At 29.2% G+C, this 19,747-nt stretch overlaps 1 protein-coding gene across 1 annotated transcript; it reads right to left on the minus strand.

Annotated features, from left to right (window-relative positions):
• Positions 1–3,092: 3,092 nt before the first annotated feature.
• LOC113849336 (60S ribosomal protein L13a-4) lies at positions 3,093–5,230 on the minus strand. Its single transcript, XM_027479188.1, has 4 exons — positions 4,871–5,230; positions 4,175–4,291; positions 3,807–3,894; positions 3,093–3,531 (listed from the first exon to the last, which is right to left on the minus strand). Exons 1-4 carry the CDS (start codon positions 5,140–5,142, stop codon positions 3,388–3,390), a joined length of 621 nt encoding a protein of 206 aa, XP_027334989.1. The 5' UTR covers positions 5,143–5,230; the 3' UTR covers positions 3,093–3,387.
• Between the last annotated feature and the right edge of the window lie 14,517 nt (positions 5,231–19,747).

Consider the following 19,747-nt stretch of genomic DNA (forward strand, 5'->3'; position numbering starts at 1 on the left):
TTATGGTTTGACATAAATAAATTATTAATTTAAAATCTTAAAATAGTGTAAAATTATAATAAATATAAATAAAATATTATATGAAATTTTAATATTTAAAATATTAAAATTAAATATTATAAATAATCAAAAGTATAAGGGGTAAGATTTTCTTACACTAGTATAAGTTTAAAATTTTTTACACTCGATTTAAATCTTTTATTTAACTTATATCTATCATGTTATAATTTATTAATTCACTAACTGTTAGATATAAGTTAAATGAAAGACTTAAATCGATTGTAAGTATTTTTAAACTTATATTAGTGTGAAAAGATTTTTTTCAAAGTATAATATTAAAACAAACTTGTAATTAAATTACTTTATTATGTTGCATATTCTGTCACAAGACCCTCATGCTACCACTTTTCAAGATATGTTAAAAAAAAGATATACGAACTATAATTAATTACTTATTTTGAAGTTACATTAACAAAAATATTCAAGTTATTTTACTTTATATCGGAGAATCAGTTTCCAAAATTTTTCAAGCATTTATCTTTAATGCGTAAATATTATTTCAATTGAATAACATCTATAAAAGCTAAAAAAAATGATAACAAAGGAATCTCTTTAATTAAAAATAACATATGTACGTTTTTCTTTCTGTGTTTTTGCCACACATATGTTGTTTCTACTCCATGTTACGTCTTCTACTATCAGGCAAAAGTTGATATTTATATGATAGAAATATTTAGGTTAAGAGAAATTAAGGTAAAAACTAAAAGAAAAATTGATAGAGAGATAAAAGTCAAGTAATAATAACTTTCACTAACATACTACTTTTATTACGTAGAAATTATTCTCACTCATTAATAATAAATTTATAAAAATTGAATAAGATATAATAATATAATCAAACTTAAAGTTTATTTATTTTGTAAAACAAATTATACATGTGTACACTCATATAATTCAGTCACAATTTTGATTAAAGCTTTGTTTAAAATTTTGAAAAAAAATGGAAGGAAAGGATTTGAAGAGGGAAAAAAAGAAGGGGTAAGGATGGAAAAGGGGATTAAACTCCCTTTCTTGTTTGGATGTTTAATTTGAAGAGGAGAGGATGATAGAAAATTTAAATATATAAATGATATTATTGCTTTTTATACTTTTTATTTATATTTTTATTTAAAAATTATTATATTTTGACACTATCACTCTAGAAATATATTTTAAAAATTATGTTTTTATTTTTATAAACTTTTTTAAAAATATCGCTCTTAAAATTAATATATTTTGAATAAAAATTTACTATTATTCTTTTCTTAAATTATTTTAAAAAATACATAAATTATATATTTTTCTCCCTCTAAAAATTAATATTTTTAAAAATCATATTTCTATTTTTTTATATTTTAAAAAAATTCTCACTCTAAAAATTAATATTTTTTAAAAAAATATTTTTTATTTTTTTAAAAAATTAACATCACACTTTTTTTAAAAATATTTTTTCTATTTTATTCATTTAATAATTAATATGAAAAAAAATATTCTAATATAATAAAAACCTCCCAAAATGGAAGAACTCATAAAATCAAGGTTGGAAGAGTTTTGGAAAATTTAGAAAAATAAGAGTTAGGGTCGGGTCAATTAGACTTTTTATCAGTTCTACTCTTAACCCTTTCCTCCAAATTAATTAACTTCAAAACAACAATTAAACCTCTCAAACTCCTCCCTTATCCTCCCTTTCCCTCATAAACTCAACTCTTAAAGATATTCTAAAGGTTTACTAATAGCTCAACAATACTATCTACCCTTGTTTATAAACTACATCCAAACACTATACTTTATTAAAGATTTTAATATATTTTAAAATTTTACATTTTAATAATTTTTTAAAAATTTTCTAATTTTTTTTTTATAGTTTTAGATTTTTATATTTTAAAAAATCAACAATTTTAATCCCTAAGAACTTATAAATAATAATATTGATAACAAAAGATTGTCACACATTGATTGAGTGATCACATTAATAAAAACAAATTAAAACACTTAAATTCCAAATATATAAGGGACAAAACCATAATATATATAATTTTAAAAAAATATTAAAAACTAAAATATATCCAATTCTTCTTTAAAATTGTTTTAAATTTTACAACACAATAGTTACCCCTCCTATGTGAGGAATACCACGATTCTAAATGTATTATTATGGTAGATGATTCAACTTTTTGGACGTCGTGTTAGAGTAACTCTTTCGTGTGAGAGTAATAATACATTGCATTAAATTAAATAGAAAATTAATTCTAAGATTCAGAGTTTTTTTTGTTGGACGTTATTGGATTCAGATTTTGAATGTTGAAAATATTGCTGGAATCAGTATTTCCGAAAAGAACTTGGACTAAATCAATATTCACATTTTAAATTTTTGCTGGAATTAGTGCTTTCTTTTTTCTCTTTTGGTCGAGTTCTGCTTTCCAATCATAACGTGAGGCAACATCATCAGACTTATATCAATATGTCCTACGACCCCAGTGTGCTCCAAAAGCCAAAAATATAAATAAATCTTATGATTAGATTCTTAAAATACATTCTGGTGTACTAAAAAGGATATTAATCGAATAATTAGTTGATTAAACTATTTACCTAATAAACCATAAATTGAAAACCATACCAGACTAATGTCTGCCCAAGGGCACAAAAATTAGTAAATATGATCGTTAAGACAAAATTTGACATTCACTTATATTCAGAGAACTTAATAGATTAGCTCATGGGCTAGGACATAATCAACTTTTAATCACCGTTAAATCATTGATGTTTGGTGCGGTGTAAATTACTTGGTAACAAATATCACATGCACATGTAGTTCAAGTATTGGCTTATTGCCATCCAGCGTGAATATTGACATCCGCAAATCACAACTGGAATTCAAACATGAACACAAGGATCAAAATAAGATTAAGTTACGCCATTTTTTCAATAGGTACCCTACTTTCTTTCAGTTTTACTAGTGTTATACAATACAGAACACAAACATAGAACCAATAACTACCTAGAATAATAATCAAGTGCTTTGTTCACGTTAGGGACCATTCTACCAGATTATCAAAACGCTTTGTTATTATCAGAAACAAATTAGCAGGATTCTCCATCGAAGTTGAAATAACTTCGATAAATTACTCCATTGAATAGAAAACTAAGGGTAAGTGAAATTTTTAAGGAAATGGAAATTATATGGTTGGCATGAAAATTCTACAAAGCACACAAGTAAATAAATAAACAGCTTCCAAGATTATCAGATCTATGATCCAATGACAAATACAACCTCCAGCAAAATTGAAAGGGAGTTCAATTTGGTACAAGTCACATAAAAAATTTTAAAAAACTAACAAAGACTTCTACTTAGTATTTAACTTGAGCAAGGATATCAAGTTGGGTACCAAGCTTCTCATCAGCAACCTTCTCAGCTTTCACCCTTAGTTTGTTGAGCTGCTTCTTTCTCTCGTAAACCAAATGTGCTTTTTCCTTTCTCTTCTTTTCCAGCTCCTGTGAGCAAATAAAACAATTACTCACTTCAGCAAACACAATTACTTTTTTCCCCCTTTTTGAAAGCACAATTCATAGTATACAACTAACAATCAAATTTTCACTCCCATTCAAGATTGTACATGAATAGGGAAACAGAATTGCACAAACATATAATAGAAATTGACAACTATAAGACAAATACAGTGTGTGCTATTTAGAAGTTCGCTGATCACTTGTAGAAAATGCACATGTCAAATTCTTGCTATGCAAAAGTTCAGAAATGATGAACTTACCCTGATGGTATCATAGTAGTTCCACCCAACTTCAGATGACAACCTACCCAGTAGGCAGAATTTATGCCCTTTCTGAAGCCTCAACACCCTGGTATCATTTTTCACTACTTAGTTCAACAATCATAAAAGAAAGACAGTTCATATAGTATAGAAGAATCAGTGCTCTTACAACACTAGTTGAGAAATAAATTAATAAAAATGCTTATAAAAAAAACATGGTGGAAAGAAATGCATTGTTACACTTCCCAAATAAAAACTCATTTTTTATTTGTTAAGTAACCCAAGGGTAACGTTTAGCTTTTGCCTCGATATATGTCTAATGACTGAATAATACAATAAAAATAAGTTCAGTAAAACAGAAAACTTACTTCAGAGCATCAGGTACAACCATCCTCTTCATCTTGTCATATGGAGGAGGGATTCCCTCATAAACCTTCAAACGAGCAAGTGCAGCTTCCCCACGCTTTGTCTTGTGCGGTATCATTCTATGACAACATAAATTTCAGAACTTCCCACAACAAAGTAAATTGATCCCTTTTTTTCCTAAATAGTTAACAGCAATATATGGGAAAAGCCCAGCTAATAAAAACCTCCTAATAGTACCTTCCTACAAAAACTTGCATGAAATTTATAGTTTCAGTTCCTGCATCAATGTTACTTCTCTCAAAAGATCGCAATGTATCAATTCATTTTTTTGTCTTTACAGAACAAAATCCATTCAACAACTTAACCACGAACAACAACTACCACATTTTAATGAGAACTTTCGTTGTATAAGCCGAACATTTTATTCGATTATAAAACCTTTCTGTTAGTCCCTCATTTCATCTCATACAATCGAAGATTAATCTTCGCTCGTGGTTCGTGGAAAATTTCCACACGGTAATTTTAAACATAAAACTTGCTGTTAAATTGATGAACCTCGCACATGTGAACTTAATGAAACCTTAAGTCACTATGTAATTTATAGAATTTAAAAGACTACCTAAGACAAAACATTTCAAACGAAACAACATAAAACATAAAAGTCTAGAAATAAAACAACATTTGATTCAGATACATACCCACGAACTGTGCGCCAGAAAATCTTGGCGGGTGCACGGAAATGGATGGGACCGTGAGAGGGTTTGGTGTTCATGCGTTTGCGGAGGAACCTCATATACTTCATCTTCTGTCTAACGAGGCCACCAGAGATACAAATCTCCTCGCAGCGAACGACAACAACCTTCTGGCCGTTTAGAAGCTCCTTCGCAACGATCGAAGCCAAACGACCCAGCATGTGGTGCCGTGCGTCCACTACCACCCTCTTCGCGCAGATCCCTGAACCTGACACCATCTTCGCCGCCGCAACACAACGCAGTACCCTTCGCGTGTTTTGGTTTTGTGTTGCTGCTGCTACTCGTTGCGCGAGAATTTCGTGGTTAGGGATATATTGAGCTCCTCATTAGGGTTTTCCCAAGCCGAGTGAGGATTGGGCCTTTTGGGCCTAGCCCAACGCTCGTGTGTTTTATTCTTTTTTTAGCTATGCGTGTTTTTTACTTTTTTCTCTTCTTTTTGTTGCTTTAATACTGATTACTGTCGATAAGTAATAATTACAAACTTGTAATAAGATTTATTTGTTTCATTCATATTTTTACTTTTTAAATGAGTCTTTAATAAATAGTTTTTTTTATATATATAAAATACGTTTTTGCATTTTTTTTATGTAATCACTCTAAATTAAAGGTAAAAGTTATAACATTTATAAAGATAAAATGAATGATTCATAATATTTAAACAGAATAAAAAAAATATAATCTTTAAAAAGATTAAGTAAGAAATAAAAATCATAAGAGTACCGTTTGATAAAAATATATATAATAAAAATATATAAAAAATAAATTTGAAAGACTAATAAAAAATTAATAAAATTTTAAGAGTAAAAATTTAATTAAGCGATTATTAAATAGTACTATTTTTTGTTTGAAGTCTTATACGGAAGGGAAGACTTTTAGAATTTCCATTTTCTTCAATGATTCAGAAATGAACTCCACATAAAATTAGGGAAGGTATCAGTTTATAATTTTATTATGTTAATCATGATTAAAGTATAATTAAAAATAATAATTATATATTTATATTATTATATAATTTATTAAATAATAAATTAAAATACTGACACAAAAATAAAGAATAATCATTCGGAAGTATATGATGTTATCGCACATTATTAAAATAAAAATTTAAGTTTAATTAAAAATAATATTAATTACATAAAATTTACGCTTAAGTTTTATGTATACAAAAATAACAATGTAAAAATAAAGACAAATTGTAATCAATTAATCACAATTAAATAGGGTTGTACTTGAATAAATTTTTTTAGAAGTTTTTATTGAAAAAATTAATATAAAATATAAATATTTCTCTTATAAGTTAGAAATAATTTATATTTTCTTAAAAAAAGTTTTAAAAAATTCTGTCACATATTTTTTAAAAATTTTGAAAAAATAAATTATTTTTAAATTATGAAAGAAGTTTTATTTATTTTTTATATTAATTTTTTTACAAAGACTTGCCACTAAATTTACTCAAACAAAATTTAAGTCATACCACAAAAAAAAAATAATAAACAAAAATGTTGTCACCTCTCTTTAAAAGAATAATCTCTAACTTCACCAAGAAGATTAGGATTTATGTAAAAAAAATATTTTCTTGTACTTATTATATCATAAATGGATAATATTTTATAAATTGTTGTTGTGTGTTTTTTCAAAGAAAATAAATATTTAAAAAATAAGAATATGTAAAAGTTGTTCTTTTAAAAATATGATTTTGTAAAAAAATTAAATTAATTTAACCCAAAATAATCAATCAAACAAGTTTATTTATTTTTAGACAAAAAATCTTCAAAAAGAATTCAAACGGGACCTATGTTACCAGTATTGTTTAAAATTGTCTTGTGACCTTTTGCTCTACTCTAATGTGGACTTAGCATTTATTAAAAGAAATTATTTCTTATTTATGCTAATTTCTCACTTAAAACAAAATTGTGCATGCTGCTTTCCTATACAAAAAATACTTTTTTAAAATTGTTCGTAAAGAAAATATATATATTTCTATTAAAAAATTTCTCCAAAAAACTGAGACTTGTAATTTAAATTTTAAAAAAAATTGAAATATATATTTTAAAAATTGTTTAAGTATGCCAATTTCCAGATAAAAAGAAAAAATATAAAAAGTTGGTAATTTTCTAATTAAAAAATAATAACATCTAGAAATAATAAAATTTTGGAAAAGAGTTACACCACATAATTACCTTTTTTTATTCATTTAAAAGTAATAAATTTTTAAGAATAATTGTTTTAGAGTTGGATGTGTAAATGCTTTTCTCATATATTTTGATCCCAACCGGTATGTCATGGATTTAAAATGCTTAGTTTATATTTAGATTATTGTCTAAGGTAAGGAATGTTAAGAAAAAAACAATGATTTACCCATCTTCAATCAATTTAATTTATAACACTTGGACACATAAAGCATTTTGTTGATTCTTTCTCAATTTTACAAAATATAAATAATAAATAATGGGAATCAAACCAATTAAAAAAATATGAAATAACATTAATATACATTGTTCTAACAAATTTATAAGAATTTGATAATTACACAATATAACTCAAAATACATTAGAATTCGTTTATATCATTTACAAAATATGAAATATAATAAGTCTTAGTGAGCAGTCTGTCAACCAAAAAGACTGAAGGCAATCTTAGTCGTCCCCATGTCATCCCTCTATTTCTGCAAGGTTTCCGAATCAAGATCATCATCGAATCCAAGAAAACGATCACCAAAATTCATAATGGCCTCCATGCCAGTAACTCGCTCAAAAGTTCAAAGAGTTGGCTTTCCAAGATGATTGTAGTCATGGTATGTGAACCGGTAAGTCATAACTGTTGGAGTTCTAATTGTGTCTTGATAGGGGTAAATGTATAGGGTGTAGTGGATTCTATCATTTACAGGGAAATATAAAGGCAGATTATAATATAGGTCAATTTCCATCATAATTATATTCCTAGGTATATCATCTACATGCACAACAAATTTGAAATAAAAGTCCTTTGATAATTGATATTCATTAAATACAAAATTAAGCCTATTATGTACAGAACTATCTATAAGTCTAATCCTCTCTCTAGGTGCTGTCATTTTGGTTCCCTGAAAAGTTATGTAAGGATGAGCTTTTACCACATTACTAAGCATACATTCACAATTAAATTAACAATACAGCAAAGGTAATACAACAATCAATCATGTTCATATACATGCAACAATTATTAATTATTCAGCTTATTACTCTTTCTCTCTCTCTCTTAATACTTGGAGTTTTCATTTCACACTTTCACTGCTCCTGGAATCCCTCGAAGTCTTCCTTAGCATAGATAGTTGCTAGATAGTCGCAGCTACACGAATACAACCTATGCCGATCCGACCCTTTTTAGCAAAAGTGTGGTTAGGAGTATAAGTCAAGAAACAAGTGTGAGACTTGTGGTGCTCTTACTCTCATTTGTTATGCGTAATTCAAGAAGAGCATCAATCACTCTCATTTTTCCAAGATTTCTCAATTGTCTCCATTTTTCACACTTCCAGTGTACCTTTGAAATATTTTTACTTGTCCTTATTGTCAAGACTAGGTCTTTAATTGGCTTACGATATACTCGTTTGGTGACTTGCAATGAGTTTTAGAGAGTTGAATAAAATTGGTATATTTTTTTTTTTGAATATATTGCAAGGCAATTAAAGATCTCTTCTCAAAAATTGATCTAACTATAAATCAATATACGTGTTAGATATAGACATTCACATATGCATGCATTAATTCAAGTTGGAAGCTATGGACATAATTCAACATATAGACTATTATGAAGACATCTACAATGTGGATCCATCCTTAATAGAACTACAAAAGGCCAACATGCTGAACATATATACATAAGTGAGCAGCATAAGTTTTTCAAAAAGTAAAATAAATATACACCCATTCAAAAGATACTCCATCATTAGAAATGGAATTCTAATCCACTACAATCACTATGTCTTCATCCGCATCTTCAGAGGGATCAGAATCTGGAGAGATGTCACTAGACTGTATGGGGCTCTCACTGGGAGTGGGTGGGACAATAAATAAGATGGGGCTGGGAATGGGTCTAACCTTTTTCATAGGGGTGGTCATGCGGACAGGTCCTCTTTCATTTTTCCTATAATGGGTAACCTTACGGTGAGTTGATGAAATAGGTAAGGTAACCTTAAGCAATTTAGGAGTGGGTTAACTAGTTCTAGGTAGAGGTGACGGAGTAGTATAAGTATGAACAAGGAACCCTAATGGAGAGTAGTGTGGGTGGAAGGGTCAGGCAGTGGGGAATCTGGCTCAGATCAGAGGATGAAGAGATAATAATAAGAGTTGGTAATGGAGTAATGGGTGTGTCTGCTGGCATACTAGTGCTACTCTGAACGGGTTTTACGACAACATGGATATCTACAATAAGACTATTGGTGGTTCCTTCTTCAGCCTCCCCCTCAACCTCGATAGTGATCCGTACTTGCGAGTCTATCATTTTTAACTCTAACTGTCGTATCCATACAGTAATACAACAGAAAAGGGTGAGGTTTAACTAATACAAGGATCAGTTAGATATATATATATATATATATTCATTAACAAGCAATCATAATACCTTAACAATTTACAATATAAGTAATCACAAAATTATAATAAAATGTAGACTCTTATGAAACAACATGAATGTTCTGTAGTCAAGTTTCTTAAACATGCACAACTACATCGTTAAAACAACAATAGAAACTGCTAGCCAATATGATAATCATCAGAGAATTGTCGAGGCGACTAAGTCCGAACATGAAATTTCCCAATTACAAGGAGCAACCCCAAGCCATTGGAAATTCCAAACTCAGCGCACATACCCCTATAGGCCTATAGGTATACTTCTCACCATGTGTCTCGAAGTATCCTCGCAACCAGGCTGTCCCCTAGATTTCTCTTGTACCTCGCAAAGGTCAACAACAACAAGTACATTTTCCTAAATTTTACAACACGTAATAATTGAGAATATACATATATATGAACAACACAAGTACTATTTAAACATAACATTCTCCTACAAAGGTACTCTTTCAACAAATACCAACTTTGGGATGCTTAGGATCAGGCAAAGAGTATAAGGATTGAATTTTTGTATTGACCAAGAGATGTTAAAAAAATAATAGTATCTTAACTATATTAGTTATATTTAAGTATGCATAATTAATAACATAGGTTCTTTTAGTAATTAGCTTGTACTCCTTTTAGGAAAATTAATTAACTTCCGCTATTAAACAAATTTTAATTAAGAAATGTAAAGCATAAGAATCAGTCAACACTTTAGAAAACATTATAGGTCAAACTAGGACTTTGCCTTATTGGGAGGGATTCTTATGTATTATACCTTAAGCTTTTGAAAAGGCAGAAATGAGATACCTACTAATTATGATCAGCTTAGAAAATTCATTATAAATTGAGACTGGCTTAATAAATTCTGAAATCTTTCATATTAATTCCTAAGTGTATTGAGAATAAAATTGAGCTTTGGTCTGAGCAAATTCTAGGTATGAATTTGATTTTTGTGAAGCAATGCTTCACAGGCTAGAATTATGAGATTTTGGCACAGGGTTCCTTTGAAAAATTCTACAGGCAACACAAAAACCCAAATTTTTGCAGAGATCAATTAAAATAAATCAGGATCCAAATATAAATTTTCCTAGAATTTATCAGCATGGGTAACCTGGGTAAATCAGCTCCTCAATTCACTGCTTCTCAACAAGGTTCCAGTTACAACTACAGAAGGATTAACTCAAGTAAATTATTTATGAAAAATTCTACGTGAGGCCAAATGACACCAAACTTTCCAAAATAAAATTTCAACATGTTTATAATAATGTCATAATTTCTTTTGCACCAAAGTACGTTACTAGGCATAGAAAAAAATGTGAAATTTTTCAGGACAGAATAGGGAATGAACAGAACAGCTTCACTTCAAAAATTTGTATAAATTCAAAACTGATTTATTTTAATGTAAATTTTTTAATACAATTCAATGACACAGATTCATTTCATCATACAGAATTTTAGAATCCAATTCCATCATGATAAGGAGAATTAAATCAACCAATTCACAGATTTAAATAGCACCACCCAACCGTATACAGACAAGAATAATTCTTTATGATTTCATCAACTAAATGGAGTCCAATTAACACGAAATTCTTCATGGTATGCACACACATACTATAGTTCATTACAATACAGATTCTAGCTCAAAATAACTAACACAAAGCACACAAATTTACCCAAACAGAGTTCTATCACAACTACAGCAAATCAACTTCACAACATAACAAATATATATACATTGGTAACTCCCTTGTCAATCAAACCCCTCCCCTTTAGCTCAGAAGTTCAAAACAGAGAAGGAATGATTTTTTTTAGTGTCCAAGGATCTAAGAAAAATCAGCTCCCAGCTGCCTAGTTGTTACTGCACTTTTTTGAGAAATCTAAAATCGTAGAAGTAGAGAGGAATCTAGTGGTGCATTTGCATGTAGCATTTGGGAAAATTTTGGTTGGCCATGGGAAGGAGTGGTTCACTTTTGTATGAAGAGGAGAAGAGAAATTTTTCTTAATTTGCAGAAGTTCATAGAATTCTCCCTCTTGCAACATTAAAGTGGAATTTGGTGAAATGGGTAGAGTGTGAGTGGAAGGTCAAGCCTTGTAAATCTGGTGAGTGGAGTTGGGGAGTGGAAGATATGAGGTGGCAGCTGCATGGCAAGGTGTCATTCTTTGGAGAAATAAGGTAAAAACTTTAATGGAGATTATGAGATAAGAAGAATTAGAAGATTAGGCTTAGGTTAATTTAGGGGAAAGGATTAATCAAGTAGAGTCATTATAATTATGTACTCAAGAGGATAAAATTTTATGGTTGAAGTGTCTTGACAATTGTATCCTAATACGACTCACTCAATGGAGAATTAATTGGTTTTAAAAGAGATAAGAGAATCGAATTGCTAAATTACGTATACGACATTATTTTAACGTAACAAATTTCATCATATAAAATATTACTACTAATGATAATAATAGTTAATATTATCATTTCAAATTTTTAAAATTTGAAAACTCGAAAGGAATTAAATCTTTCTCATAGAACTTTATATAAAATTATAAAGTCATTTCTCTGCGTAAATATTTGTCAACAAAAATTGTCATAAACTCTTAAAATAATTAATCGTATGTAAATTTGCAAACAACAATTTAATGAATATATATATATGTTTTTTATTTAATTAATTTAAATTATTTTTTTTGTACATACAGTATACACTAATCACAAAAATTGAGATATTACATTACTCTCCCACTAATAAAAATTTTGTCCTCAAAATTTTTCACGTATCTATTAAAACAGTTGAGGGTAGTATCTTCACATGTCTTCTTTTCATTCCCATGTAGTTGTTTCTCCTTTTAGATCTTCCTAGCTAACTTTGACCAAAGGTATGTCTTTCCCTCGTAATCGTTTTGTAACTTGATCTAGAATCTTTACAGGTCTTGCCTCATAAGTTAGATTTTCTTTTAGTTGTATTATATCAGTTTCCAATATGTGTGAAGGATAAAAAACATATATACAAAGTTGAGATACATGGAAAACATTATAAAGATTTGACAGAAAGGGAGGTAGGGCTATTGGTAGGATATTGAACCAATTTTCCTAAGTATTTGAAATGGGGCAATGTATCGAGGGGTGAGTTTATGAGGTTTCATTGCTCTGCCAATTCCAGTCATAGGTATAACTTTCAAGAATACATGTTCACCTTCTTGAAATTCAAGAGGTTTTCTCCTCTTATCATGATAACTTTTCTGCCGATCTTGTGAAGCCTTCATTCTTTCTCGAATCAACTTGATTTGCTCCGTTATTTGTTGTACCAATTCAGGACCTAAAATCAAACTTTCTCCTACCTCACTCCAACATAACGGGGTTCTACATCGCCTTCCATACAATGCTTTGTAAGGTGCCATGCCAATACTCAAATGTGTACTGTTGTTATAAGTAAATTCTACCAAAGGTAAGAATTTATCCCAACTTCCTTGATAATCAAGAGTACAAGCTTCTAAGAGATCTTCCATTGTTTGAATGGTTCGCGCAGTTTGGGGATGATACGCTGAACTAAGCTTAAGTTTGGTTCCTAAAGCTTGGTGCAAACTATTCCAGAACCTCGAAGTGAATCTGGGACCTCTGTCAAATATGATACTCGAAGGCACACCATGAAGTCGAATGATCTCTTTCAAGTAAAGCTGAGTTAACTTCTCAAAGAACTCCTTATACTCACAGGTAAAAAGTGAGTAGATTTGTTCAGTCTATCTACAATTATCCACACTGCATCATTTCCATTAGGTGTTTTGGGTAGATTTGTTACAAAATCCATAGCGATGTTGTCCCATTTCCATTCAAGAATATCTAAAGGTGGTAAATCTCCATAGGGTCGTTGGTGCTCTATCTTGACTTTCTGACAAACTAAGCATGATGAAACATATTCCGCAATTTCTCGCTTCATTTCAGACCACCAAAACAATTTCTTTAAGTCTTGATACATTTTTGTGGTACTAGGGTGAATACTCAACTTGCTCTTATGTGCTTCCTCAAGGATCATTCTCTTCAGTTCTAGGTTATTAGGGATTGAAACTCTATCTTTAAATCTTAAAATTCCATCACTTTTTACTTTAAATCTATCTTCAATTTCTAAATCCATGGCTTTTCTCCTTTTAGTGAGACTTGGATCTTCTTCTTGCGATTGTCGAATTTGCTTCATGAAGTCATTTGAGATTCTTAGCATTCCCAACTTGACACTATTAGGATTCACTTCTATGGCGAAGTTAAGATCTCTAAATTTCTCTATCATCTCTAACTCTCTGACCATCATACTTGCGATGTGCAAAGATTTTAGGAAACTTTGAATCTCAGTCACACTCTTAGGTCTTTCCCACACTAAAATAGCTTCTACCTTAGAGGGATCCACAAAAATACCTTCCTTTGATATTACATGCCCCAAAAATTTTACTTCCTCACTTCAAAACTCACACTTAGACAGTTTGGCATAAAGTCCTTTATCCTTTAATCCTTGCAACACAATCCTAAGGTGTTCCTCATGATCTTCCAGATTCTTAGAATATACTAAAATATCATCAATAAAGATTATCACAAACTTATCAAGGTATAGGTGGAAATTCTATTCATGTAGTCCATAAACACTGCTAGGGCATTGGTTACTCTAAAAGGCATCATTAGATACTTGTAATGGCCATATCGAGTCCTAACGGCTGTTTTTAGAATATCCTTAGGCTTAACTCTTATTTGATAGTACCCAGAGCTTAAGTCAATTTTTGAGAATATTGTTGCCCCCTTTGATTGATCTATGAGGTCATCTATTCTAGGAAGTGTGTATTTATCCTTAATGGTTACTTTATTCAATTGCTGATAATCTACGCATAATCTCATATTGCCATCTTTCTTCTTCACAAGCAAAATTGGAGCATCCCATGGAGATACACTAGGAAATATCAACTTCTTCTCTAACAACTCTTCTATCTGCTTCTTCAATTTGGCCAATTCCATAGGCAACATCCAGTATGGAGGCACAGAAATAGGTCTAGCTCCTGGAATAAGATCTATGAGAAATTATATTTCTCTCTCAGGTGGTAAACCAAGAATGTCTTCGGGAAATACTTTCAAAATTTTGCAAACTACAGGTAGTTCTCTTCTTTGGAATTCTCCCTCCTCTTTCAAGAAAAAAAAATCATGTAGACTTGAGCTTCTTCATTTAAGGAGCACTAATTTGACTGGAATTCCCACACATATGTATATCAATTTCTTTCTCTATTTTTTTATTTGATTATTAATATGAAGCGATTATCCCCTTCTTGCTTGATTTAGAATTTCTTGCAATTATTTCTTTGGGTTTTTGAATTTTTCTCCTAAACAAAACGATACAGAGAAATGAAATCAAGAAAAACAATAAAATAAATAAGAGAGTCAATGATATAGATAAGAATTTTGAACATAATTGTGATGCATTCTTATAGTTAAAGGACCTGAGAGATTGTTAAAAGACATGTTAAAGAATGATAGAATAGTGAGATGAGTTAATTGTCAAGGAATCTTCCTTGATAAATTGTTGAAAGAAAGTCTAATTATTCAAGGTTTGAAAGCTTTTCTAAGGAAGAGAGAATGTTGCTTATAAATATTTTTCTCTTTCTTTATGTGTTGGTTTATTTCAATTTATTTGCTTTGATTTTGAGTCATAATATGTTATATTATTGTGACCAATATATTTACAGATTATTACAAATGACAAATAATGATAAAGATTGTATTAATTTTGATGATGAACTAAATTTGAATTTGATGGAATTTACTAACAATAATGGTAGTCAGAATAGTGAAGGAAAAGATGTTGTTGGAGTTGATAATTGTGTGAAGAACATTGAAGTTAACAATGAAATTGAAGATGGAGTTTATAAAAAATAAATGAGTTAACAACTGAAGACATATTTGGTCTTGAATGTGCATATGAGTTTAAAGCATGTGAATTTTATCAAAATTATGCAAAATTTCATTAGATTTGTGGTTAGAAAGGATGATATTGATCGTGATACTATAGGAAATATTATCATGCGACAGTTGATTTGTAATAAAGAGAGCCTACGGGGTAAAAAAAAAAAACACATAAAGAGAGTGGACTGAGTTAAAGAACACAAGTCTATGACTTAAACCAATCGCAAATTCATTATATATATAGACATTGAATGGTAGACTATTTAAGTCATCACTTTCATTTTATATGATTTTTTGTTTTAAATTTATTTTGCTAATATTTTAGGAAAGAAGTTTTCATACATACACACGACAATTGGTGTACTGCTGATAGAAAAATATTACAAGCTTTAAAGCCTAAAGAAATGATTTTTCAAGATGTAACAATATCTCTATCTAACTAAGTTTTTATTTTAAGTTGTATTTATATTCATTAATATTACTAGCAATTATTATCATATAGGTTATATTCATTAATATTACTTGTAATTATTTTTATATAGGTGCTTGATTTGGTAGTTTGTATGATGACATATCAAGAAAGATCAACATTTGAAGACCCAAGAATTTAGTTCATGCCTACCACTTTTTCGGTATTGTTTGAACTTGTTCTTTTATATTTGACAAATGAATTAATTTAGTCTAAATATGATTTTATTTTTTTGTAACAATGCTAACATATTTTCAATTTTGTAGCAATATGTTCTTACATGGACTAAACACCCAAATGAATTGATAGAATATTATTAACATTCTTTTATGGGTAAAGCTAATTTCATATCAAAGGTGACAAGTGATATAAAATATTTTAATATTGATGTATTATCCCTTCTTAACAATGTGATGATGATTATTTTTTATACATAAATAGATATTTGTCCCTATAAATGAAGAAAACATTCATTAGTTCTTAGTTGTTATTAACATCCTAAAAAGAGAGCTAGTTCTACCTAACTCATTCTCAGTTCAATCAAAATCAGAATCACGTAAGAGAAGTGTGAAGAAAGTGGTAATTATTATCCACTCTCATTGTCAATACAATTCCACTACTTTAATGTTTTTTTGTGGAAGAAATAAAATTTAGATCTTGTAGGTTATATATATGGAAGAACTACTCTAACATGAATCATTTTACAAATATGATTTATCATAAAGATATTCAATCTCAGAATGTAGAATTATGCATCCTAAAGGGATAGACATTCAAAGGTTTGACTCGTAAGTGTAATTTATTATACTTTAATCTGTTGACTATTTACAGTTGTTTAATAGAAAATAAAAATTACTTAATCTAATCTATAAACACAGGAATGATTGTGGTTTTGGGTAGCAAGTTGGATGATGGAAATAAATATGAATGAATATAGAATACAAGTGAGTTTAAATGTTTTTCATGATATTTTGTAATTGTAACCTAATAGTAACAATTATTGAAAGACATTTTTGTTTATAGGTTGACGATGGAACAAGATTGCAAATTGCCTTAGATTTGACTTTAAAGCCCTACAATGTAACAATATGATCACAAGGTCATTTGAGCACTTGAAAAAGATTAAAGAATAGATGTAAATTATTAAACCATCATATTTCATATACTATTGACATTATGTTAGACTATTAATTTGTATTGTCTAATAGATATTTCTGTTAGGTGTAATTCTTTTATTTGTTATGAATATTTTGGATTATATTATTTCTTAGTTTTGCAATTTATATCAACCTTTAGCTACATCTTCGATATTAAATAGCAAAACTAGTCAGTTTATTTGCTTCTTACTTGAACATTATGTCAAAACATTACAATTTATATCGTGACAACTTTTTATAACCAAGTAAATAGATGAACATAAGTTTATGTTAGCAAAATCTAAATGAAATTTATTGGCAAAAGTAGATCATTTGTTTGTTTGGCAAAGGAACAACAACAATTCTAGTGTACTCAACAATTAAAGATAACATAATATTTTGCTTGTTTTCAGTTAGCCACCTTGTAACAATTAAAACTCTAGTGTAGAGGAACATCAATAACTTTTTGTGCAATCTCAGCTACAATGAAAAAATTATTTCCTTGGAAATTTGACATTCTTTTTGCAAGACCCCCTGATTATGACATTTAAAAATGAGTATAGGTAAGCAAAATATTGTAGATAGAAATATGACATTTAAAATTTGGATTTGATTTAAAATTAGTTTTAAATCCAGTTTTAGTTAAAATTGGTTTTAAATCTAGTTTTAGTTAAAACCGGTTTTATTCTTATACAGTATTAAGTTTTTTGGGAGAAAAAAAGCTTACTTTGATGACTATCCATTAAATCTTCATTTATGACTATAATTAAAAGTTTTCTTAGCTGCAATGTCTCAAATATACAACCTAACCCTGCATAAAAATTCAGAATATCTACTGTTACTTATCTACCTGTAGCCCTAAATAATAACAAAAAAGCATAGGTCACTTTAAGTTTCTTTTATTATATATTCATTGTCCTTTGGAAGAAAATAGTATCTTTCTAGTTTAATCATAATACAGCAGCAAATTCATGTATTTCATAGCAATTTATTATTTCATGCAAGATTTTATCAGCAAAATATCTTAAAAGGCATTTGAAGAATGGAATAACAATGCTTTCTTCCTGACTAGTAAAGGAATAGCATTCCTGCGAACATCATCTCACAAAATTCATTTCAAATTCAAGTAAGTTACAACCTTGTGACCACTGAAGGAGATAATCATAATGAATAATTTACATGTAATTCAAGGTATTAGATAAGAAGTCCATGTTTATCTTAATATAGGCAGTCAATTATAATGAAAGGCAATAAATGGATGCATGATTTTTAGCACAAATAGGAATTAATACAGAGAAGCCTTGGGGCAGCACAACCAGGAATAGGAACACATCCACTCACAGAAAAAAAAATGCATACTTTGCTCCAGTAAACTATTGTAGTCAGGCACAATTGTACCAAGTTACATTGAACCAACCAACATTTTTGTAAGGAAAAGTTTGTATAGGATTGTTAGGAAAGCAGTTAAGAGTAACTAATTAGTTAGCCGGCTAAAGTAGAAGCAGAAAATACAATATTAACTTTTTTGGAAGAAAAAAGCTCTCTTTCTTATTTGTCTTGAATAAATGAAATTCTTCCTGCCATGTAAAATAAGGAAACCATAAAAATAAACTTGCAGACAACTACTATGTAAATGACATTAAAATATAAATGTATACATAAAATTAGAAGCTTGAATTCCACTATCATGCATAAATCATAGTAGAATGCAATAATGATTAAAAAAATGTAAATATATGCACTGGCATGGGGTGGACACGAGCACCTCTCGATATATATTGTAAACCAAATTATAATAATTTGAAAATAGAACAAATCCACACTACAAAGACTTAATATGCACAAAAGGCAACAAATACTCAAAAGCAGAAATTTCTCGACATTACACAAAATAATTACAGTTATGGTCCCATTTTTTTAAAAAATAAACAGCATCCATAACAAAGAAAATATTTTATATATGACTATATCTTTTATTTATTAATTTATTCTAACAAATAAAAGAAAAGATATAGGGAAATATTGCTCAATCCTGAAGCACTAGTGAGTAAAAAAAATCTATAAGTGCTACAACTATTGTAAGAAAAGGTGGAATAGGAATTAGAGAAGAATAAAGATATTGAGTCATCAGAAGGATCCATATTACCATGTTGTGGAGGAGCAGAAAATGATATGATATCACCATGGCAGACTTTCACAGCAGCACCATTCTTTTTTAACTTTTCCCAGTTAAGGTAAGTTCCATTTGTGTTGAACAAAGCTTTACAAAAATTAGAATATTAAGAAAAAAAAGAAAAAAAATTGTTTACTTCTGCTTAAGTAGGATAAGGGATGAGGAGACTTAGGTTCAAAAAAGAATCCACAACCTTGTATCTTTCAAGAATATTGATGTTGTATTCTCTATATTTTTTGTAGTAACTCTCATCTTATATATTCAGCAATGATTTGCACTTACAAAATTTGAATCAATCTGGAATCGCACATCCTCTACCAATTGCCAAATGCAATGCTCATCCGCAGTTAATAAAATATTAAAAATAAATGATAAATGATGATGCTATGTAAATGACATTAAAATATTAAAAAAACTTGCAATTCAACATTCCTAATTACAAATAGAAAGTTTTAAGAGTAATTTAGAATGAAAAATTTGATATCTCTTATCTTAAAAAAAAAAAAAATTTCAGCACTAAACTT

This window comes from Abrus precatorius, unplaced genomic scaffold (assembly GCF_003935025.1).
Source record: "Abrus precatorius isolate BTA unplaced genomic scaffold, Abrus_2018 Scaffold9, whole genome shotgun sequence".
Taxonomy (NCBI): domain Eukaryota; kingdom Viridiplantae; phylum Streptophyta; class Magnoliopsida; order Fabales; family Fabaceae; genus Abrus; species Abrus precatorius.